This window comes from Rhinoderma darwinii, chromosome 3, assembly GCF_050947455.1.
Source record: "Rhinoderma darwinii isolate aRhiDar2 chromosome 3, aRhiDar2.hap1, whole genome shotgun sequence".
Classification (NCBI taxonomy): domain Eukaryota; kingdom Metazoa; phylum Chordata; class Amphibia; order Anura; family Rhinodermatidae; genus Rhinoderma; species Rhinoderma darwinii.
The window spans coordinates 7,929,533-7,955,436 of NC_134689.1; the positions used below are offsets into that span (position 1 = coordinate 7,929,533).

Here is a 25,904-nt window from a genome sequence, read left to right on the forward strand (position 1 = left end):
TCCATTCTCTCATCACTGTCAAAAACAGACAATACATAAATAGGGGCCCCCTCCCCCCTGTGCCGGGGCCCCCTCCCCCGTGCCGGGACAGTTCAGCGCAGCGGGATCACTACTCCTGTGTATATACTCAGCCATTCCATACAGATGTGTACGCAGCGGCTGCACCTATAGACTTCATTTCCAGGAAGTTGGTAGAATGCCCCATAAAACGCCCTGACCACAACCCCAATACCATTGTGACCGGGAATCAATAGCACCCGCTCTCCAGTGACCCCCCCAGGAGGCCGTCGTCCATTCCTTGGTGATCCATTGGGATGGAGTAGACCCCACTAGAGCGAGGGAACCAACGGGCGTGAAATGGCAGGACAGTGATTGTGAGAGATTTTGGATCACACGGGTCCATAAGTCATCATTAAAGGGGTTGTGTAGGATTACAAGACCATGGCTGCATTCTTCTAAAAACAGCACCACACCTGTTCACAGGTTGCGTGAGGTATTGCAGCTCAAATCCATTAAATGGGACAGAGCTGCCATCCCAGATGCAACTTATAGACAAGGGTTGGCACTGTTTTTCTAAATCTGTATAACACCGTTGAATGGCAACCCCCCCCCCCCCCAAAACTACTACTTTATGTCCCATATCTCCAGTGATGAGACCCTCCAGGTACATTGACATCTGATGACTGGGTTAGTGGTCCTTTAAGTTTTGAACATATTCGAGCATCACTTCAAGGAGAACAGGGCACCGACCGATGACAGGAAAATGATCATGAATGTAATTGATGAGGGCACCAGGTGGGCTTTGCCCCAGGACACTTCTATATCCCTTTCCTCCAGAAGTAAATAGGTGACAGGACGGAGAACACGAGGTCTTTGAAGATGTGCGTAAATTTCCAATCTTTCAGAGAGACCAACATCAAACGCAGCCGCAGGTCACAAGGAATGCTCATTCTGTTTATGTTTTTACTTTTCTTACTAGAATCCAAGGAAATCACCTCCTCCTCCTCCACCGCCGTCTCCTCCTCCTCCTCCACCTCCTCCTCCTCCTCCACCGCCGCCGTCTCCTCATCATCCCACCAATGAAAAGACCACAAAGACAACTCTTGTTAAGGGCGGATTAAAAGGCTGTTGGATTCAGGCGTTCACACTGGGTGGCATCTGAAACGCAACAGCAGAAAGTTAATGGTGGAACCAGCCAACTATTACTAAGGTCGTCTACAGGTGGGCCAAGATGGGACCCGCCGTGAAGGAAGACATAAGTGGTCAGATTAGTTGGTCGAGACAGAAAACACAGGGAAGGAAGACAAATTGAAGTTGTCCACTTAGTCGGCCAAGACAAAACCTACAATGAAAGAAGAGATAAAAAGGTTGTCCACTTAATTGACCAATACAGGACCTACAGTGAAGGGAGGCACATAGAGGTTGTCCACTTAGTTGTCCAAGACAGGACCCACCTTGAGGGAAGGCTTATAGAAGTTGTCCACTTAGTCAGCCAAGACAGGACCTACAGTGAAGGAAAGGGGGGGGGGTGGAGGTCGTCCACTTAATTGGCCAAGGCAGAAGTCAACGTGAGGGCAGGCATATTAAAGTTGTCCACTTAGTTGGCCAAGACAGGACCTACGGTGAAGGAAGGGAAAAAGAGGTTGGCCAAGACAGGACCTACAGTGAAGGAAGGCCTATATGGGCTTTAAACTTAGATGGCCAAGAATGCATCGTGAAGGGATTCAAAAGGGACATGTAGTTGACTATGACTGATCACGAAGACAGAGTTGTCCACTTAGTTGGCCAAGACAGGACCCACCATGGGGGAAGGCATATAGAAGTTTTCCACTTAGGCCAAGACAGGACCTACAGTGAAGGGGAAAAAAAAAAGGCTGTCCACTAAGTTGGCCAAGGCAGGACCCACCTTGAGGGAAGGCATATAGAAGTTGGCCAAGACAGGACCTACAGTGAAGGAAGGCCTACAGGGGCTGTAAACTTAGATGGCCGTGGATGCATCGTGAAGGGATACTTATAGTTGGCCAGGACAGGACTGACCGTGGGGAGACATTCTCTACTTCTATCGGCCACAATAATACTTACCGTGAAGGGCAGGAGGTAGAGGTTCTCCACGTCTGCTGGACTTCTGCTTGATCGCTGCAATTATGAACAGCAGCAAGCAGGATTTGTTCTTCAATAGAACCTCATTCCATTCAATGCCATGGGGTATCCACGTGGACCACCACGACCCACCATACGGGGTCTCCTTCCACTTTGACTCTGCCACTTACTGGGACAGCAGATACTCGGCGCACTTTTCTTACTTGCCTTTTCAAAGCCACTTGGGACTTTGTGACTATTCCGTGGAGCCGGCCTTCATCCGAAAACGTAACGAACGGGAGAGGCAACGCGTGCGATGCGTTAACGAGGGCTACGCGCGTATCAGGCGGCATCTTCCGCAGGACACGGCCGAGAAATGGTTGAGCAAAGTGGAGACCCTGCGAGCAGCAATCGGATACATCAAACGTCTTCAAGACTCACTAGACTTGGGATCTCTGACCCCTCCACCGGAGGAAAACGGGTCGTATTTGGCCAAAATTTCCCATGGTACTTCCCACTATACCAAAGAAATTCCCGTATGTAACAGCCCCTCACCGACTTTATCCAGAGAAGCCCTAAACCAGACCCCATAATTACTTCACAGCTAGAATAGGAAAGCTCCAGCTTGTCCCGATCCCATCACATCCGACTTGATCTCTGCTGTGATTGGTCACTTTATATCTGGACTACCCCATTACTAATGTTCATACAAATTAAAAGACTTGACGTTTCTGTAGAGGGTTTTTCCCAATGTTATAGAAGTCTAATCTGTGTATAGTAAAACATTTTTTGCAATTGTCCAATTGGTATACAGTTTTTACCATTTTCAAGATCTCTGCTTTCTGTCAGTGAATGGGAACATTCCCGTTTGGATCCAGGGGCTGAAAACCTGTACAGACCTGGCAATGCTTCGATGAGGGCTGAGGGTTTGTTACAATTATATCCAGTCTAGACTTTAGACAGATACATTTTACCTGCACTGATACATTGTAACGAACTAGCAGAATAGGACAGAAATTTGTTCTGCTGATGTATTTAACCACAGATTATTGTCAAGACTGGATATTGCGTAGCTGCGAGATCAGTACCAGGTCAGGACTAGTTTTCCGCCTCTGGACTCGGCTGTTTCCGGAACTCCCATAAGAATCAATAGGAGGGAGACGGGCACATGCGCAGCCACCTCTCATTCTGGATGGGGTGGTAGCCTCACCAGGCGAGACCGGGGTCAGGCGTGACCCGCATCTATCAGACATTTATGGCATATATCCCGTAGATCCGCCATAAACGTCGTAGATCGAAATAGCAGAAAGACTTCGCAAGTCGGCCGTGACTTCTTTCAATCATAGGGGACCCCTGAACTCGAGGGCGACCAAATGTAACCCTAGCCTGATGGTACGGTGCCACATACCAGCCGCCTTTTCCCTACAAGATTGAGAGTGATTGTTAATCGGAACCCTCAGTCTTTAGCAAAGTCTACCCCCAAATATTGTACACACCTGGGACCACCCACTGTACAAGTCGCCCTCTAGTGGTGAAAAGATGCAGTGCGATCATTTAAATTGCTGCACAGAATACATGCTGTGAATTGGATTCATTTCCGGTTGATTATGCGGCGTTCACATATTCCACAGCGCTGTAGAGAAACGACCATCACCCACATCGATCTCTGTCCTCCAATACGGCGCACAGTCAAATCTCCCTACCGCAGACGCACATTTCGGTCAACGTCATAGGAACCCAATTAACCGATTGGTTTATTTTTGGAAACCGGAGAACATGAAAGAAAACCACGAGAACACGGGGAGAACATACAAACTCCATACAGATTCGAACCCAGGACCACAGCGCTGAATGGCGACAGTGGTAACCACGGAGCCAACGCGCTTTATTTCACGGGATCATCATCATCTTTATCCTTAATATTTGTTCACACATCACGAGCATTCAGATTAAAGTCATTTTACTGTAAATTACCCCGAATGATAATGTATTATCTGAATGGACTAATATACAGCGCTGGACAGAAGGTTGATGCATTCTGTAGTTTGACCACTAGATGGCGACATCACACCAGCTTCCATTAACCTGCTGAGTTTGGTTCTAGGGGCAGTCCCCGATTTTTCTCCATTATAAACCTTCCGATGAGAGATCCGGGTGATTATTTCTCATAATTAATAATTATTTGTCAAGTGACAGGTTGGAAAAGTTCTGCAACAACAATACACTCCTCGTTTCCATTCTTTGCCATTTTTAAGAACTCTGTTTGCAGTCAGTGAAGAGAAAAATACTTGTTTTGAGATGCAAATCTGTGCAGATCTAATACTTCTCACAGCTCAGAGTTTGCTACAACGTATCCAGTCTAGACAGACAAACAATCTTCTAGGAGCCAAACACATCCATAGCACAAATCCCTTCTATCTCGATTGCCGCAAACTACGTATCAGTCTGGATCCAGGCTGTTTGACAATTGCAGCAAACTCGCAGCTGTGAACAGGTTGACAGCTTGTGAACGTAAACAAGAATGTTCCCATTCAACGACGGCAAACAGATATTAAAAATGGTTACTAGAATTAGGCAGAACTTTTCATTATCCATTTTTTGGTAAAAAATCTAAACGGAACAAAATTCTGTGCCGATTCATTTCATGACATCTCTATAGCGGTTGGAGCTCTTTTTCTGATACAGAGCTCCAAATCCTCTACAGTCGTAGAATTAATAAAAACGCTAGAACATTCTGTCTGCAGCCGCCACTAGGGGGAGCTCACTACAGACAGTATTATTGAGTTCAATGTATAAACAGTATGCAGCGCCCTCTAGTGGTGGCTGCAGGAATACCACATTTTCGGATTTGATTCATATTTTATAGCAGTTGTACTATTTCATTAAACAAGTTGACCGGGGTGCACATTCACTTCTCGTTTTACATTAGGAACTGGATTTTTTTTTGCATTTGTCAAAAAATAAATAAAAATAACTCAAATTTTATTATTCTGCATTTTAATGACAAAACATCAAATCAACCGGAAAGGTCATTAACCCCCAAAATGCAAGTCACCGCGGACAGGAAGTGACATAAGAGACTTCCGAACAATCCCGATCCTTCTCAGAATTACTACAATGCAGAAAACCAGGCTCCCCTACTATTAACCCCTTAGGAGGAACCCGCTGCTCAGCGCTCCGATAACCCAAGTTCCCTCCCCCGTCGTCCTCTCTGCCGCTTCTTTCTTTCCAAAGACGGAACAGGTGACAACAGAGAACAACAAATGTGAACACAACCCAGGGCTAAACACACAAAATCATTGCCAGTAAGGGTGTGTAAACTTTTGCAATCATTTGTTTTATTGCTCCAATGAAACTAAAGTAAAATAAGTTTTCATTAACAAATGTTCTATCATTTTGTGTACACAGCGCCTATGCAGAGTTATGTGTCTCCATGGTTACAGACTACAAACAAACCCTGTGTAGTCTGATCCCGCAGTCATGTGTTACTTCTGTAAGAAGAGGGAGTAAGGGTTAATGGGAGAAAGTAACAACTGGAGGATCAGACTACACAGGGTTTGTTTGTAGTCTGTAACCATGGAGACACATAGGTCTCCATAGGAGCTGTATACACAAATCAATCCATTCCTAAATCAAGGCTTTGATTAATTGATGTATTACGGCAATTGCATAAGTATACACACCCTTTAACATATTTATCAAAAAATCATCATCGCAGAGAACACACAACAAAAATATAAAACTCATATATTGAGAAGTTCCAAAAAGGGACTGCAACAAAACTTCAAACGTTTGCTTTGATTTTCCAAAAAAAGACAAGAAAATGTCAGAATCTGATTGGAGGCTCATCGGCGAATGTCGTCTATAAACCGCTACCATGCTATAATGAGGACTGGTGAACCGGCCTTGTACCCAACATCATGTAGGATTTTTCTACAATTTCCGGGACATTTTATTAACCCTAAATGAAAATAATTTTAGGGTAGACTTCCCCTTTAAGGGCTTGTACACACAGCAGAGAGAAGAAGGAAAACCTTAACTATAGGCGCCGTGTGCATGAGGCCTTAAAGGGGATCTCCAGTATTATGTAAAAAAAAAAAAAAAAGCTCAATCATTGTATAAGGAAAACTTCTGAAAATCTCGAATACTTTATGTTTACGTGTTTCCCCCTCTGCAAGATGTCCGCTTGCTGTCATTGAATAGGACAAATCCAGAGATGGGAAGAAAAAAACAAAAACCGGTGTGAGCAGGACTTAATTGCAGCCTCTGTCTGTAACAACTAATGTTCCCATTCACTGACAGCAAGCAGAAATCTAAAGAAAAGGTCGCAGGGTCTGAATGCAGCCGGTCAACAAAAAGTCAGAACAATGAAATGTCTAATTCTAGAGATTCGGATGAGAAAGTGGGGCAGCCGATCCCCCTCTGTACATTCAATTCATTGACGAGGGGTTGGGTCTAGAAGAATCTGTAATCTAAAAGGGTTAAATTAAAGGGAAAGATACAATTGAAAACATGTGATGATCCATCAGTATGGGGGTCCGGTCCTGCTGCCTGTGGCCAGACGTCGGCTCTTTACAGTCTTTGTAAGGTCCGGGGGCCCCTCAGCCCTTGATGACGGCGATGGGGCGCAGCTTGATGGCTTTCTTGCTAATTCCGGCGTCGTGACACGTATTCACCACGTCCGTCACGTTCTTGTACGATTCAGGAGCCTGAGGGGATGAAGACATGTGACCCATCCACAGACCTGAAGAAGATCCCACCCACGTCCGACCCGTCAGATCAGATCCGGGTAGATGTCCCCTTTAACCCCTTAAGGCATGAGACATTTTTTATTTTGGTTTTTCCCTCCCTGCGTTCCAAGAGCCATGTACGTGATAATACGACAAGGGGTTAAGGGAACGTCTACACGGCCCACGTTTCCTCCGCCCACTTCCAGTTTTATATAAAGTTTAATGAACGTATAATAATAATAATACACGTCGATGGTGACCGTCCGTTGAGATTAGTGTGATCATCCCATGGAAACCTGACGGTTAGAGATAAGCGGCGCTACATAGGCGCTGCTTATCTCTAACGGCAGTAGCGGTCTGTCGCAGATCACTTTTGCAAGAAGTATCATTTTCTGTACCAACCAACATCTTATATTGTGAGTGTTCGCTCTCTGTAAGATGTTCCACAGCAGCTGAGATGTATTATAAAGAATAAAGCACCCCCCCCCCATTCATTATAAGAATATCAGGAGTCCCCTCTGTGCCGGGCCCGCAGCCTCCTGGTCACAGAACTCCACGGTGACTTCTAATATTCTTATAATTTACAGAAGGGAATTGCTCACTATTTTCAAGATCTCTGCTTGCTTTTATACACATTCAGAGCTCTCTCGGGAATGAACAGGGGTCCTATCCGTGTCTTGATTAAATAGGAGACCACTCACCTCTTCCATGACCAGTTTCGGGGAGGCCACGCGGATGGCGATGCCCTGGTCTGCCAGCTTGTCCAGAACATCTTGGAAGTCCAGATTACGTCTAGATTTGGCTCTGGACAGCGCCCGACCCTGAAGAACAGAACCGAGATCTCAGTGACGTCTGAATCCACCCTCACAACGCCACGTGAAACGGGGGGGGGGGGGGGGTGGAGGGGACTCTACTCACCGCTCCGTGACAGGTGGTTCCGAACGTCTCCGTCATGCCTTGCTCGGTGCCGGTCAGCACGTAGCTGCAGGTTCCCATGGTGCCGCCGATCAGCACAGGCTGCCCGGTCATCTGCAGGGGGAGGAGCCGGAGTAATATCAGTCATCATTATATCAGAAGAGGGAGGACCGCTCAGACTTTTAAAGGGACACACACCTATATTTCTGGCTTTAGGAAGGTCTTAAAGGGACGGTTCAATTTGACATCATTATTGAGATCTGTCAGCAGACCCCGATCCAAAGCTACGATATCCACGGTGCTCTTGGTATTTATTTGCTCGGAGACCTTTTTGTTGCCCCACTGAAGTTTAACGTGCACCCGCTGAACGCAGCTCGGAAATCCCAGAGCGCTCCGTGCTGGGAGAACGCCATGGGCATTTATTCAGTGGGGTCTCAGCTGACAGACCACCGCCCCGGAGCGCTGTGAGGATTGGTTTTCTTTGGAGGAGTTGACCTTTTCATCGGTGCCATTTTGGGGCACATAAGACTTTTTGATGGCACTTTGTTCAGTTTTTGGGGAGGTGCGATAAACCGACAATTCCAACATTGTGTTTTATATCGTTCCCCATGTGGGTTAAATACCGTGATCGTTTTATGGCTCGGGATGTTATGAACGCGGCGACATTAATTATGGCTGTTTGTTTTTTAGGGGATTTGACCATTTGATCCCTTGATCGCTCGTATAATGTACTGCAGTACTTCTGTGTAATACGCCTCTGCCAGGGCCTAACACGTGTACTGAGGGCAGACCTGGGGGACATTGTTAGGCCGCCGGCTGCTATGGCAATCCATGTGCACTCTGCGATCGCGTTGTGGCCGATGGGGTGACAGGGGGAGTCCCCGCCGTGGTCGCGATTGGCGCGATCTCCGATCCGGCCGCTGCAGCAGCGTCAGCTGTACTATAACACCTGACAACCGGCTGTCCATGGCGTCGTATATATACACACAACAGATTGTGCAAACCACTTGGCGGCAGCGCTATATATATATATATATAAGGTGCATGTCGCCAAGATGTTAGAGTGGTCGTCCGATTGGCGATCAGCAGATCCGGAGTCCTTACAGATGACGGCGTGAGCAGTCTGCCATAGTGGAGGCGGATCTTTGTCGCGGCTCCAGCTACGGCGAATATAGAGGGGTGTCCCAAGCAGCGGACTCCCCTCTATCTCATCTGTAGTGTTCAGTTTTCATGCACTGGATTATGGGTAATGGATCGGTATCATGGGATGGCAGCCCGGTGTATGGAGAAGCCTCCGCAGCTCACCTGGTAATCCACGGCGATGAGCGGGTGATGTGGTGGGAACGCGCGGGTGGAGCCCTTCCTGTGAACCAGCAGCGTCTTCTCCTTCCCGTCCACCACGTGCTGCTCCACTTTGGCGATGTTGTGGGACACGTCGTAGATCACGTGCATGTCCAGGTCGTCGGGGGTCGTGTTGAAGACTTTGGCGAACGCCTGAGATCGAGACAGAGCTGAATGAGAGGCGGAGTCACAAGTATTAACCCCCTCAGCCCCGCCCTCTAGGGATCGTACCTGTCTTGTGAGGAACGTCATGGACGAGCGGTTCACCCAGGCGTAGTTCCCGGCGCCGGCCATGCCCTTCAGATAGTCCTGACCCTCAGAAGACGAGATCCTGGCGCACGCCAGCTGCCGATCATTCACAACGATTTTATCTCGCTTCATGGCTTTCTCCATGGCGACCAGAGCGTCTGGAAAGAACAAGGATTATATAACAGCGCGGCAGTCAACCCGGTGAGGAAACAGTCAGTCTCTCTGCAGCTAGAACTGGCTGATAACAGGGAACAATACACTGTATGCAACTGTACACAAGATAGCCTGCAGGTGTACTGTCCCTTTAAGACAACCACCTAGTGTTCTTATACCCATATAACTGCGCAGAGTGCCCCCTAGAGAATATACGTCCATACATACCGGTCGCCACCTGGTGCCCGAGGCCTCGACTGCCGCTGTGTATCATGACGCACACCTGCCCCTTGTGGTCAATGCCCATTTTTTTGGCAGCGTATTCGTCGTAAATCTCGTCGACCACCTGGATCTCCGCGTAGTGGTTACCGGCTCCCAGGGTGCCGAGCTGCAGAAGGGTAACGGCAAATACATGACCTATTAAAACGATGACGGCAATACCTGGTCTTACATGACATCACGACTTATACTCCAGTCACATCCAGAGCTGCATTTACAATCGTCCATATGCTGCTACTTGCAATGTGTCTGCGTTTTATCACCAGTCTGTGCCATCTGAGCCCTCACAATGCACTGCACTCTAGTAACCAGCAGAATGGTCAATGCAGCTCTGGATGTGACTGGAGCAGAAAAGATAATGAGATGCCGTGAGGGTTATTGACCCTTAACAGAAATCTCCGCCCCTTAAAATTAGAACAGCCCAAGTGGACAATATCGAACCCACAGTCCGGAGCGGCTCGTACCTGGGGCAGTCCCCGTTTCTTGGCCTTTGAGGACACTTTGCTGGGGTCGGCCTGCAGCATCCGGCCGTACTCCTCGCAGTGTTCTTTGTCTTCAGCCCAGGCGTAGCCCTCCCGGAGGGACCAGTCCACACCCATCTCCAGGGCTTCTTCTAGGTCTCTAGATGAAGAGGACGGACACGTTAGCGCCCCCTATAAAGGCTTTACCGGGAAACCGCTCAAGAAATCACATGTATTCATTGGGTTAATTATAACAGGTCACATGACGCCGCTGGATCGCCATGCTCTTATGAAGAACAACGGTCAGTCGCCGATTTGCAGACACATCGCCAGCAGTCCTGCCGCCTAGAGGAAGATGGCGGCCGGTTCCCAGCATTAGAGCAGGGACAATTGATCAGGTGCGGGATTGAAACTTTCTACTTTGTGTTTATATTCGCCATTTTTAAGATCCCTGCTTTCTGTCAGTGAATAGGAAATTATTTTTTTTTACATTCAAAGACTGAAAACCCCTTCTGACCTAATCCTGCTCACACAGCTGCAGTCTGTTACAAAGCACCAGAGGTGGTAAGAGCCATCAGCCCGTAACAGGAGGGAGGTTTAGGATTACATTATATTGTAATGATGTGTGAGCAGGACCATGTTCAGTCTTTGAATGTAGACAAGAAGGTTTCCATTCACTGATGGAAAGCGGATACCTTAAAAGAGGGGGGAAGGATTTATCAAAACTGGTGCAAAGGAAAAGTGGAAGAATCCCACCTGTGTTAGCGGGAGAGGATCAGAACGGGTTTAAATCCCCTAAATGTAAAAGAAGACGGTTTCCATTCACTGACCGAAAACAGAGATCTTGAAATAGTAAAAAATTGAAACATCAGCACTTATTCCTATGCTGGATTGGAGGCTGATCGCTATTACCTACACTACTGCATCGTAACAAGCGAGACTGGGTCAGGAGGGGTTTCCGTTTACTGACGGACAGCAAGCAGAGATCTTGAAAATGGTTAAGAAGTGAAACACAAAAGTATATTGGAAAGTTGCAAAGCTCTTCATTCTACAGAGATAAAAGGGGGACCACAGCACATGTCATGTGCGTCTATATCGAGATCGGGGGTCCCCCGATCCACCTGGCGGGTTGGCAGCCGCATCCAGGTGGAGGATGAGCGGAGAGGTCCTCGCCAGGCGTGACGCAGACATTTACGGCATATCCGGTGTCGGAGTTGGGAATACCCCTTTAATCTTTATCCCTATAACACTGGGAGCCCCCTTTATACACAACATACTTGGCGCTCATGGGGATGACCCCCTTCGATCCCACTCCGACAGGAATGTGGTCAAACATAGACTGGGCGAGCTGCTCCTTGACCGGCTGCACGTCTCCCTCGTCAAGATTGGTGCGCAGCAGTCGGACGCCACAGTTGATGTCAAAACCGACGCCCCCTGCAGGACAAAAAGAGAACAACATCACGGCATGGAAGAGACCATCATCATCATGGCGCAATTTCTCAAGACGAATCCTTCAATATAAACCAATCAACCCCTGAGCGATCTTCACTGACAAATCTGACCACCCAACTTTCCCACAACCCTGAGCAGAAAACCTATTTATGCAGCAATACGTTCCCCAACCGCTGTATCCCTACAAGTCAGGAGTATGGAGAAGCTGAGCGATCGCCCCTACGGAAGCAGTAATGGCGGCCATGTTTGTCGTCACCCAGCTTTCCCAACAACTATAAAGCCCCGACAGGTGAACAGAGCTTATGACGTGTTTTAGGAGCCGTGGCTCTTTAAATTTCCGTATTTTGCGCCTGTACCTGGTGAGACCACCGCATCAGGATTATCCATGTCAAAAGCCGCCATGTTCCCAATCGCGAAACCGTAGCCGGAGTGGACGTCAGGGAGACCGATGGATCTCTACAGGACAGGAAAAAAAATCATTGAAAAGTAAAGCAGCATTCTAATATACTTATATATCTCTGCTTGTTGTCAGTGACTGGGTACACCTTTGAAATTCGGGTTACAGCAGGGTAATGCAGCCGCCTGGACATTATGTCCCGGGTCAGACACCCTGCAGCACGCCCCGTTCCTCTCTATATATCTCAAATATGGAGTCGGCCACGCGCACAGGAGGTGACGGAAGGGTCGCTGCTCTTACATGAACGATTCCCGGTAAAGCCGCCACGTTGCCGATCTGCTTCATTGCGGGTAGAAAACCTCCAGCTCCTAAAACAGCAAAGAAATATATATATACACCATAAGATTTCCTGCAGTGGAGGATGAAGAATGCAGTTCCTAGCGCCAAGATGTAGCAGAGCTGAATCTGTCATGTACTTGACCACTAACTGAGGCAGGACAATGCGGTAGCAGGTTTACCCGCAGTTCTAGGAGACACCACAGATGACACATTGTAGCCAGCAGCAGGCCCCGACTAGCCCACACTTGACAAACTCAGCTCTGCTACTCCTCACAATATAGCCAGATTACTAAAATTTATTATAGTTTTCATTAAAATCTCGTCCGGTTTAGTTTCTACGGCTCCTATGCAGATCTGTGTGTCTCCATGGTTACAGACTACAATAAAACCCTGTGTAGTCTGATCCTACAGTCATGTGTTATCTACTGCCATTTGCCCCCTCGCCTGTAGCGAACAAGAAGATGGGACGGAGGCAGTAGAGTAACACACGACAGGACCAAACTTCCCAAGACTGGTTGGAGGACCCCTTTAATAAGACGCCACAAGAGACTTTCTCCTATAAGAGCTCAAATACATCATTCAGCAACGTAGGACAATCGCATCATATCTCATGGGAAGAAGACGGTGCAAAATGACGTACCGCCGCCGCGACAGGCGTTTCTCAGCTCCTCAAACATCAGCTTCTCCAGGGGGTCATTCACGTAGAACACGCCTTCAACCTGATCACAATAGAGAGGAATACATCACTGTATATACATTACTTATCCTGTACTGATCCTGAGTTACATCCTGTATTATACTCCAGAGCTGCACTCACTATTCTGCTGGTGGAGTCACTGTGTACATACATTACATTACTTATCCTGTACTGATCCTGAGTTACATCCTGTATTATACTCCAGAGCTGCACTCACTATTCTGCTGGTGGAGTCACTGTGTACATACATTACATTACTAATCCTGTACTGATCCTGAGTTATATCCTGTATTATACTCCAGAGCTGCACTCACTATTCTGCTGGTGTAGTCACTGTGTACATACATTACATTACTAATCCTGTACTGATCCTGAGTTATATCCTGTATTATACTCCAGAGCTGCACTCACTATTCTGCTGGTGGAGTCACTGTGTACATACATTACATTACTTATCCTGTACTGATCCTGAGTTACATCCTGTATTATACTCCAGAGCTGCATTCACTATTCTGCTGGTGGAGTCACTGTGTGCATACACTACATTACTTATCCTGTACTGATCCTGAGTTATATCCTGTATTATACTCCAGAGCTGCACTCACTATTCTGCTGGTGCAGTCACTGAGTACATACATTACATTACTTATCCTATACTGATCCTCAGTTATAACCTGTATTATACTCCAGAGCTGCACTCACTATTCTGCTGGTGGAGTCACTGTGTACATACATTACATTACTTATCCTGTACTGATCCTGAGTTACATCCTGTATTATACTCCAGTGCTGCACTCACTATTCTGCTGGTGGAGTCACTGTGTACATACATTACATTACTTATCCTGTACTGATCCTGAGTTACATCCTGTATTATACTCCAGAGCTGCACTCACTATTCTGCTGGTGGAGTCACCGTGTACATACATTACATTACTTATCCTGTACTGATCCTGAGTTATATTCTGTATTATACTCCAGAGCTGTACTTACTATTCTGCTGGTGGAGTCACTGTGCACATACATTACATTACTTATCCTGTACTGATCCTGAGTTACATCCTGTATTATACTCCAGAGCTGCACTCACTATTCTGCTGGTGGAGTCGCTGTGTACATACATTACATTACTTATCCTGTACTGATCCTGAGTTACATCCTGTATTATACTCCAGAGCTGCATTCACTATTCTGCTGGTGGAGTCACCGTGTACATACATTACATTACTTATCCTGTACTGATCCTGAGTTACATCCTGTATTATACTCCAGAGCTGCACTCACTATTCTGCTGGTGCAGTCACTGTGTACATACATTACATTACTTATCCTGTACTGATCCTGAGTTACATCCTGTATTATACTCCAGAGCTGCACTCACTATTCTGCTGGTGGAGTCACTGTGTACATACATTACATTACTTATCCTGTACTGATCCTGAGTTACATCCTGTATTATACTCCAGAGCTGCACTCACTATTCTGCTGGTGTAGTCACTGTGTACATACATTACATTACTAATCCTGTACTGATCCTGAGTTACATCCTGTATTATACTCCAGAGCTGCACTCACTATTCTGCTGGTGGAGTCACTGTGTACATACATTACATTACTTATCCTGTACTGATCCTGAGTTACATCCTGTATTATACTCCAGAGCTGTACTTACTATTCTGCTGGTGGAGTCACTGTGCACATACATTACATTACTTATCCTGTACTGATCCTGAGTTACATCCTGTATTATACTCCAGAGCTGCACTCACTATTCTGCTGGTGGAGTCACTGTGTACATACATTACATTACTTATCCTGTACTGATCCTGAGTTACATCCTGTATTATACTCCAGAGCTGTACTTACTATTCTGCTGGTGGAGTCACTGTGCACATACATTACATTACTTATCCTGTACTGATCCTGAGTTACATCCTGTATTATACTCCAGAGCTGCACTCACTATTCTGCAGGTGGAGTCACTGTGTACATACATTACATTACTTATCCTGTACTGATCCTGAGTTACATCCTGTATTATACTCCAGAGCTGCATTCACTATTCTGCTGGTGGAGTCACTGTGTACATACATTACATTACTTATCCTGTACTGATCCTGAGTTACATCCTGTATTATACTCCAGAGCTGCACTCACTATTCTGCTGGTGCAGTCACTGTGTACATACATTACATTACTTATCCTGTACTGATCCTGAGTTACATCCTGTATTATACCCCAGAGCTGCACTCACTATTCTGCTGGTGGAGTCACTGTGTACATACATTACATTACTTATCCTGTACTGATCCTGAGTTACATCCTGTATTATACTCCAGAGCTGCACTCACTATTCTGCTGGTGGAGTCACTGTGTACATACATCACATTACTTATCCTGTACTGATCCTGAGTTACATCCTGTATTATACTCCAGAGCTGCATTCACTATTCTGCTGGTGGAGTCACTGTGTACATACATTACATTACTTATCCTGTACTGATCCTGAGTCACATCCTATATTATACTCCAGAGCTGCACTCACTATTCTGCTGGTGGAGTCACTGTGTACATACATTACATTACTTATCCTGTACTGATCCTGAGTTACATCCTGTATTACACTCCAGAGCTGCACTCACTATTCTGCTGGTGGAGTCACTGTGTACATACATTACATTACTTATCCTGTACTGATCCTGAGTTACATGCTGTATTATACTCCAGCGCTGCACTCACTATTCTGCTGGTGGAGTCACTGTGTACATACATTACATTACTTATCCTGTACTGATCCTGAGTTACATCCTGTATTATACTCCAGAGCTGCACTCACTATTCTGCTAGTGGAGTCACTATGTACATACATTACTTATCCTGTACTGATCCTGAGTTATATCCTGTATTATACTCCAGAGCTGCACTCACTATTCTGCTGGTGGAGTCACTGTGTACATACATTAAATCACTTATCCTGTACTGATCCTGAGTTACATCCTGTATTATACTCCAGAGCTGCACTCACTATTCTGCTGGTAGAGTCAGTGTGTGCATACATTAAATTACTTATCCTGTACTGATCCTGAGTTACATTCTGTATCATACTCCAGAGCTGCAGTCACTATTCTGCTGGTGGAGTCACTGTGTACATACATTACTTATCCTGAGTAACATCCTGTATTATACTCCAGAGCTGCACTCACTATTCTGCTGGTGGAGTCACTGTGTACATACATTACATTACTTATCCTGTACTGATCCTGAGTTACATCCTGTATTATACTCCAGAGCTGCACTCACTATTCTGCTGGTGGAGTCACTGTGTACATACATTATATTACTTATCCTGTACTGATCCTGAGTTACATCCTGTATTATACCCCAGAGCTGCACTCACTATTCTGCTGGTGGAGTCACTGTGTACATACATTACATTACTTATCCTGTACTGATCCTGAGTTACATCCTGTATTATACTCCAGAGCTGCACTCACTATTCTGCTGGTGTAGTCACTGTGTACATACATTACATTACTAATCCTGTACTGATCCTGAGTTACATCCTGTATTATACTCCAGAGCTGCATTCACTATTCTGCTGGTGGAGTCACCGTGTACATACATTACATTACTTATCCTGTACTGATCCTGAGTTACATCCTGTATTATACTCCAGAGCTGCACTCACTATTCTGCTGGTGCAGTCACTGTGTACATACATTACATTACTTATCCTGTACTGATCCTGAGTTACATCCTGTATTATACCCCAGAGCTGCACTCACTATTCTGCTGGTGGAGTCACTGTGTACATACATTACATTACTTATCCTGTACTGATCCTGAGTTACATCCTGTATTATACTCCAGAGCTGCACTCACTATTCTGCTGGTGTAGTCACTGTGTACATACATTACATTACTAATCCTGTACTGATCCTGAGTTACATCCTGTATTATACTCCAGAGCTGCACTTACTATTCTGCTGGTGGAGTCACTGTGTACATACATTACATTACTTATCCTGTACTGATCCTGAGTTACATCCTGTATTATACTCCAAAGCTGCACTCACTATTCTGCTGGTGGCGTCACTGTGTACATACATTACATTACTTATCCTGTACTGATCCTGAGTTACATCCTGTATTATACTCCAGTGCTGCACTCACTATTCTGCTGGTGGAGTCACTGTGTACATACATGACATTACTTATCCTGTACTGATCCTGAGTTACATCCTGTATTATACTCCAGAGCTGGACTCACTATTCTGCTGGTGCAGTCACTGTGTACATACATTACATTACTTATCCTGTACTGATCCTGAGTTACATCCTGTATTATACTCCAGTGCTGCACTCACTATTCTGCTGGTGGAGTCACTGTGTACATACATTACATTACTTATCCTGTACTGATCCTGAGTTACATCCTGTATTATACTCCAGTGCTGCACTCACTATTCTGCTGGTGGAGTCACTGTGTACATACATTACATTACTTATCCTGTACTGATCCTGAGTTACATGCTGTATTATACTCCAGCGCTGCACTCACTATTCTGCTGGTGGAGTCACTGTGTACATACATTACATTACTTATCCTGTACTGATCCTGAGTTACATCCTGTATTATACTCCAGAGCTGCACTCACTATTCTGCTAGTGGAGTCACTGTGTACATACATTATATTACTTATCCTGTACTGATCCTGAGTTACATCCTGTATTATACTCCAGAGCTGCACTCACTATTCTGCTGCTGGAGTCACTGTGTACATACATTATATTACTTATCCTGTACTGATCCTGAGTTACATCCTGTATTATACTCCAGAGCTGCATTCACTATTCTGCTGGTGGAGTCACTGTGTACATACATTACATTACTTATCCTGTACTGATCCTGAGTTACATGCTGTATTATACTCCAGCGCTGCACTCACTATTCTGCTGGTGGAGTCACTGTGTACATACATTACATTACTTATCCTGTACTGATCCTGAGTTACATCCTGTATTATACTCCAGAGCTGCACTCACTATTCTGCTGATGGAGTCACTGTGTACATACATTACATTACTTATCCTGTACTGTTCCTGAGTTACATCCTGTATTATACTCCAGAGCTGCACTCACTATTCTGCTGGTGGAGTCACTGTGTACATACATTATATTACTTATCCTGTACTGATCCTGAGTTACATCCTGTATTATACTCCAGAGCTGCACTCACTATTCTGCTGATGGAGTCACTGTGTACATACATTACATTACTTATCCTGTACTGATCCTGAGTTACATCCTGTATTATACTCCAGTGCTGCACTCACTATTCTGCTGGTGGAGTCACTGTGTACATACATTACATTACTTATCCTGTACTGATCCTGAGTTACATGCTGTATTATACTCCAGCGCTGCACTCACTATTCTGCTGGTGGAGTCACTGTGTACATACATTACATTACTTATCCTGTACTGATCCTGAGTTACATCCTGTATTATACTCCAGAGCTGCACTCACTATTCTGCTAGTGGAGTCACTGTGTACATACATTATATTACTTATCCTGTACTGATCCTGAGTTACATCCTGTATTATACTCCAGAGCTGCATTCACTATTCTGCTGCTGGAGTCACTGTGTACATACATTATATTACTTATCCTGTACTGATCCTGAGTTACATCCTGTATTATACTCCAGAGCTGCATTCACTATTCTGCTGGTGGAGTCACTGTGTACATACATTACATTACTTATCCTGTACTGATCCTGAGTTACATCCTGTATTATACTCCAGCGCTGCACTCACTATTCTGCTGGTGGAGTCACTGTGTACATACATTACATTACTTATCCTGTACTGATCCTGAGTTACATCCTGTATTATACTCCAGAGCTGCACTCACTATTCTGCTGATGGAGTCACTGTGTACATACATTACATTACTTATCCTGTACTGTTCCTGAGTTACATCCTGTATTATACTCCAGAGCTGCACTCACTATTCTGCTGGTGGAGTCACTGTGTACATACATTATATTACTTATCCTGTACTGATCCTGAGTTACATCCTGTATTATACTCCAGAGCTGCATTCACTATTCTGCTGCTGGAGTCACTGTGTACATACATTATATTACTTATCCTGTACTGATCCTGAGTTACATCCTGTATTATACTCCAGAGCTGCACTCACTATTCTGCTGATGGAGTCACTGTGTACATACATTACATTACTTATCCTGTACTGATCCTGAGTTACATCCTGTATTATACTCCAGAGCTGCGCTCACTATTCTGCTGGTGGAGTCACTGTGTACATACATTACATTACTTATCCTGTACTGATCCTGAGTTACATCCTGTATTATACTCAAGAGCTGCACTCACTATTCTGCTGGTGGAGTCACTGTGTACATACATTATATTACTTATCCTGTACTGATCCTGAGTTACATCCTGTATTATACTCCAGAGCTGCACTCACTATTCTGCTGATGGAGTCACTGTGTACATACATTACATTACTTATCCTGTACTGATCCTGAGTTACATCCTGTATTATACTCCAGAGCTGCGCTCACTATTCTGCTGGTGGAGTCACTGTGTACATACATTACATTACTTATCCTGTACTGATCCTGAGTTATATCCTGTATTATACTCCAGAGCTGCACTCACTATTCTGCTGGTGGAGTCACTGTGTACATACATTACATTACATATCCTGTACTGATCCGGAGTTACATCCTGTATTATACTCCAGAGCTGCACTCACTATTCTGCTGGTGGAGTCACTGTGTACATACATTACATTACTTATCCTGCACTGATCCTGAGTTACATCCTGTATTATACTCCAGAGCTGCACTCACTATTCTGCTGATGGAGTCACTGTGTACATACATTACATTACTTATCCTGTACTGATCCTGAGTTACATCCTGTATTATACTCCAGAGCTGCACTCACTATTCTGCTGGTGGAGTCACTGTGTACATACATTACATTACTAATCCTGTACTGATCCTGAGTTATATCCTGTATTATACTCCAGAGCTGCACTCACTATTCTGCTGGTGGAGTCACTGTGCACATACATTACATTACTTATCCTGTACTGATCCTGAGTTACATCCTGTATTATACTCCAGAGCTGCACTCCCTATTCTGCTGGTGGAGTCACTGTGTACATACATTACTTATCCTGTACTGATCCTGAGTTACATCCTGTATTATACTCCAGAGCTGCAATCACTACATCAGCGCCATCTACAGGTGATCTTACGTTACTACATGGACTATACAATATATTGATCTCCATAAGTATCAAAGTAACAACGCCCCCTACATATGATAATACGACATTGCAGCGACTCATACGCTACAGATTACGATATACAATAACAGCGCCCCCTTTCGATCATAACACACAAACTATAAGCAGGGGAGAGGTTTTACAGCAATTACATAAAGCCACGCGGTGTTAGCATGCTGGGAGTTGTATTCCCACTGTGAGGGGCGCTTATTTGGGCACTTTATATAAGGACCTGCATATTGGGGACGAATCCCTTGCGGATCCTCCAGCAGTTCTTGTGGATCTTGTCCAGATACTGTAACTCGTCATTATAACTGCGGCTCATGGTGACAGCTCTTCTCTCTTTCTCTCACACTCTGCCAACCGGCACCGGAACAGACACTTATGTCACTTCCGGAAGATCCCAGCTCCCAGGCTCCGTCACACAGAAAGCCTCTTCCGCCACACTCTGCAACATGGCGTCACGTGGTGTTACGTCATCGCGCAGCAAACGTCCAACTAATTTCGAATGTAACCTTATAGCACGCTTCCGCCACACTCTTCAACATGGCTGCCAAAGAAGGATGGGGGCTATCGGCGACTTTTAGTCATGTGACAATGATGTAATCACGTTCTTCGGTTTACGTGCTGAGTGAGTGGGAGGATTCCTTCGGGGTTGTGTGCGCAGGTAAGGAAAGGAGACTCTCTGTCTCCCCCTGCCGGATGAGGTTGGTAACACCAGGAAGTTACTCTTCTGCTTGGGATTGCGGCTAGTCCGAAGAACTTGCACTTTTATTTGTGTCCTGCGTTTCTTTCATATCCTAGTTATGGAGACATCAGGCATTTGTACCTTATAACTCCTGTTTGTGCAGATTCTTGGTTGGCATGGCGACTGCCCTCAGCATTGCGCCAGTCTTTTAGATGCGATGCTACATGGCGGGTCCCGTACGATGTAAAAGTCGCCCAGCCTGAAGATAATTCCTTCGAATTGTAGGAAAATGTATCCGTATTGTATTTTTTCAATGGTTATCACGGGGAACTGCGTTGACCAATAAGACATCTTTTCGCTGGATGGAAACGGTCGCCATGGACGCATTGATTATCTAGATTCCGGTGTCTGTATTGCGTTGTACACGGCGGATGTATATACTTCTTCTAGTCAGTGCCGCTACATTCCGCTGCAGTATACGGGGAGAAAGTGAAAGTAAAAGTCGCCCGTACAGCGCCGGAGGGGGAGGGGATACTCGGTCGCTGATCTGATGACTTTGTTTTCTCCTATTACAGACTCCGTTTGGTCCCAGGATGAAGCTGAGAGTCAGAGCGGGGAAGCAGAGCGGCCGCGTGGAGCTGCAGGACGAGGAGGTCACACTGGGGGATCTGCGGACGAAACTGCGCCAAATATTCCTCCCATCACTGGGGTTCAGGTACGTGATTACCGCCGGCGTGTAAAATAAAGCTTAACCGTTGTATTTGACAAAATTCTGCAACTTTCTAATATACTTTAAAAAAAAAATTCTACTTGCTGTCAGTGAATAGGAACAATCACGTTTGCATTCAGAGACCGCAAACTTGTACAGACCTAATACGTTTCGCAGCTGAGGGTTTGTTACCATTGTATCCAGTCTGAAAAAGCAACCTCTGCGACCTAAACAGCCTAGACTTGGGGCTGATACACTTCACCTGCGCTGATACATTGTACCAAACTGTCAGACAGGAGAAAGATTTGTGTTACTGATGCGTTTACCACACAGGGGATTGTCCAGACTGGATGCAGCTGTAACAAACGCTCAGCTGTGAGAAGTATTCGATCTATACAGCTTTTTGTGCCATGTTCCCGTTACTTGACAGCAAGCAGAGATCTGCCGATGAGGAATTAAAACACAAATAACAAAACTGTGGGGAATGGCGTGTCAAATGTGTCATATGTTGGTGGAATATGCGCCAAATATTTGTGCACCCCTCTTAATATATTTGGCGCGCTGTTGGTTGCCCGTGCTTTGAGCAGGCGTAGATTTGCGGCGTAAATTATGACAAATCTGTCGTTCCGGCATTGGCCACTCCCCATTGGCTAAACCCCGCCTATCTCTTTTAATGACGGGAAATTAGCGTTAACCTGTTGATATATCCCCCCCCCCCCCCCCAGATTACCGTAAATCTACCCTTGTTGCCCATAGCAACCAATTGGTGCTCCGCTTTCAGTCCCTGCGCTGTGGGTGTCGGCTGCATAGCTCCGATCCCGGCCGTTTAACCACTTGAATGCCGCGGTCAAAAGCGAACTTGGCATCTAAGCCGCAAGACGGACTGCGGTTCGGAGAATAAGAGAAAAATAGGCGCAGCGTTCTGGTCACGGCGCCGGGCTGGTAAGTATTGATTAGACGTAGATTATCATGAGGGAGTTTATTTTTACGGACTGCGCCAACCGGTCCCTTCATCAGGTCAAAAAAACACGTGTTTCCAATCGGTTGCCCCCTCTGGCGCTCCATCGGCCCCCACGCGATGAGATCGTGTGGTGCCTATGGGTTGTCATGGCAGCCTAGAGGCCTGATGAAGGCTCCCAGCTCCGCCATCTTGGCCTAATAGGAGAGCGGTAGAATTATATTACGCAATTGCAGTGGATAGAACCGTCGCATGTTCAATTCCCAACGGGGACAAAAAAAAAAAAAAGGCAAAAATAAGTTTAATAAAGTTTTTAGGATTATATTTAAAAAAAAATGATACTCCTGCATTATCCTGTAGGTGGCGACAATGAGCACAGGAGAAAGCTCCTCCCAGGGTCATGACCCTATGAGACCTGTGCTCTGTCCTGAGGCATGATGGGAGGGGAGAAAGGGGGTTTAGAAAGTCAATTTTTTTGTAAATGTCTGTACCAAGTAACGGAGCAATGATGAGGGTATTACTGCCGCTAATATCAGCTGTGGCTGGAGTTGCCCTTTAAGTCGTTGTTTTTGTGCCCCCTTCTAGTGCTGATGCAGCTTTCTCCATCACTCTGAATGGCAGAGACCCCCTGACGGAGGACGAGAGCGGCCTGGAGTCCTTAGGAATCATATCCGGGGACCTGATCGTTGTAGTGACCGCTGATACTCCGCACCCTGCCCCCACCCAGGAGCAGCTGCCACCGCCGCCAACTGCTCCGCAGACCAACAATACCGACTATGAGAGAGAAGCCGCCGCTCTGGGAGCGCACGATGTAGCAGTTATAGATTGTGAGAACTCGCAGGTAACACATGATCTACTCTCCACCTGTGCTGCCACTTTAACTTGATCAGGGAATTGAATTTCAGATGCAGATGAGCCTTAGGCCTGATTTACACGAGCGTGTGCGTTTTGTGCGCGCAAAAGGCATTTGACAGCTCCGTGTGTCATCCGTGTATGATGCGCGGCTGCGTGATTTTCGCGCAGCCGCCATCATAGAGACGAGGCTAGTCGACGCCCGTCACTGTCCAAGGTGCTGAAAGAGTTAACTGATCGGCAGTAACTCTTTCAGCACCCTCGACAGTGAATGCCGAACACAATATACACCAACCTGTGAAAAAAAAAAAGACGTTCATACTTACCATGAACTGCCTGCTTCCTCCAGTCCGGTCTCCCGGCCGTTGCCTTGGTGACGCGTCCCTCTCTTGTCATCCGGCCCCACCTCCCAGGATGACGCGGCAGTCCATGAGACCGCTGCAGCCTGTGATTGGCTGCAGCCTGTGCTTGGCCTGTGATTGGCTGCAGCTGTCACTTGGACTGAATTGTCATCCCGGGAGGTCAGACTGGAGGAAGAAGCCGGGAGTTATCGGTAAGGGAGAACTTCTTTTTTTTTACATGTTCATGTATATTGTGATCGGAAGTCACTGTCCTTGGTGCAGAACCAGTTTAACTCTTTCAGCACCGTGGACAGTGACTGTCTCCTGCCGTCGCGTACCCGAACATTTTTTTGCCGGGTTCGGTCAAAACGAGTTCGGCCGAACCCGGTGAAGTTCGGTGCGCTCATCTCTAATTTGACACTCCGTTTGGATGTTTGTAAACAGAAAAGTACGTGGTGCTTTTCTGTTTACATTCATCCTTTTGACAGCTCTTGCGCGAATCACGCAGTTCGCACGGAAGTGCTTCCGTGCGGCATGCGTGGTTTTCACGCACCCATTGACTTCAATGGGTGCGTGATGCGTGAAAAACGCACGATTATAGAACATGTCGTGAGTTTTACGCAACGCACTCGCACTGCGCAAAATTCACGCATCGTCTAAACTGCCCCATATAGTAATATAGGTGCGTACGACACGCGTGAAAAGCACGCGCGTCGCACGCGTGTATATTACGCTCGTGTAAATGAGGCCTTACAGGAGTCCTGTCAAGCTGGGTGACCACCATTACCACTGCCACCCAGCTTTCCCAGACTCCTGAAAGACTAGTTGGGCAAGAATAGGAGTGTGAAGAGGGTGTATCCCTGTATTACTCAGCAGAATAGCTGTTCAGTGGTCTGGGAAAGATGGGTGACCATTAATATAACCACCATTACAGCTGCCACCCAGCTTTCCCAGACTCCTGAAAGACTAGTTGTACAGATATATCAGTGTAGGGACATGCATCACTGTATTACTCAGCAGATGAGCCGTTCAGTGATCTGGACAAGCTGAGTGACCACCGATACAGCCACCATTATTACTGCCATCCGACTTTCTCAAACTCCTGTTCTCACACTTTTTTATATCTGCACAACTAGTCATTCAGGAGTATAGGAAAGCTGGGTGGCAACTGTGATTGTGGTTATATTAATGGTCACCCAGCTTTCCCAGACCACTGAACGGCTAATCTGCTGAGTGATCCATGTCCTCGTAACCGAACACAGCAGAGTAGTCGTTCAGTCGTCTGAGAAAGCTGGGTGACCACCGATATAGCCAACATTATTGCTGCCACCCAACTTTCCTAGACTCCTTAATGAGAAGTTGTGCAGATATATGAATGTGGAGATATGTATCACTGTATTACTTCGCTTTCCCAGACTACTGAATGGCTAGTCTGCTGAGTGACCATCATTACCACGACCACCCAGCTTTCCCAGGTTCCGAAATGACTAGTTGTGCTGATCTACAGTAATACATGTCTCCACACTCCTATATCTGCACAACTACTTTCAGGAGTCTGAGAGAGCTGGGTGGTTACTGTAATGGTGATTTATTAGTGGTCACTCAACTTTCCTAGGCCACTGAACGGCTAATCTGCTAAGTAATACAGTGATACATGTGCTCACACTCCTATAACAGAGCAGATTAGTCGTTCAGTCCTCTGGGAAAGCTGGGTAAATATCAATATAACCCCCACCATCATCACTACCACCCAACTTTTCCAGACTCTATAATGATAGTTGTTTAGGGACATAAATCATCTCCAGATTAGTCGGTCAGTTGCCTGGGAAAGTTGGGTGTCGCTCAATATAAGCCGCCTTATGGGCACAGCTGTTATTTTATTGGTTGCTATGGGCAACGCTGCTGTGTTTTATTTCTTTCTACTCTCCATAA

General features: G+C 46.0%; 2 protein-coding genes across 9 annotated transcripts in view; one reads left to right on the plus strand and one right to left on the minus strand.

Annotated features, from left to right (window-relative positions):
- FBXO7 (F-box protein 7) overlaps nucleotides 1-25,904 on the plus strand; it is a 33,671-nt gene that overhangs the window by 2,794 nt on the left and 4,973 nt on the right. Inside the window, exons 1-3 of one of the 8 annotated variants that reach the window (XM_075855813.1) lie at nucleotides 20,949-21,091; nucleotides 21,688-21,827; nucleotides 23,365-23,620. In XM_075855813.1, the coding sequence (XP_075711928.1) occupies nucleotides 21,706-21,827; nucleotides 23,365-23,620 (378 nt within the window). In that variant the 5' untranslated portion in view covers nucleotides 20,949-21,091; nucleotides 21,688-21,705. The other 7 variants (XM_075855814.1, XM_075855816.1, XM_075855818.1 and 4 more) reach the window with 7 other exon arrangements.
- RTCB (RNA 2',3'-cyclic phosphate and 5'-OH ligase) lies at nucleotides 5,060-20,879 on the minus strand. The gene is made up of 12 exons (XM_075855821.1): nucleotides 20,657-20,879; nucleotides 13,036-13,114; nucleotides 12,357-12,424; nucleotides 12,016-12,115; nucleotides 11,485-11,641; nucleotides 10,211-10,367; nucleotides 9,696-9,855; nucleotides 9,297-9,472; nucleotides 9,030-9,218; nucleotides 7,728-7,838; nucleotides 7,511-7,630; nucleotides 5,060-6,788 (listed from the first exon to the last, which is right to left on the minus strand). Exons 1-12 carry the CDS (start codon nucleotides 20,747-20,749, stop codon nucleotides 6,681-6,683), a joined length of 1,518 nt encoding a protein of 505 aa, XP_075711936.1. The 5' UTR covers nucleotides 20,750-20,879; the 3' UTR covers nucleotides 5,060-6,680.

What these genes read in the sequence shown, in the direction of transcription:
- RTCB (XM_075855821.1), bottom strand. Translation starts at nt 20,749, where the DNA reads ATGAGCCGCAGTTATAATGACGAGTTACAGTATCTGGACAAGATCCAC. An exon ending in TGACGTTCCTCACAAGACAG is followed by an intron (nt 9,219 to 9,296) that starts GTACGATCCCTA and finishes TCTCGATCTCAG; the next exon opens with GCGTTCGCCAAAGTCTTCAA. An exon ending in CGAAACTGGTCATGGAAGAG is followed by an intron (nt 6,789 to 7,510) that starts GTGAGTGGTCTC and finishes TCATCCCCTCAG; the next exon opens with GCTCCTGAATCGTACAAGAA.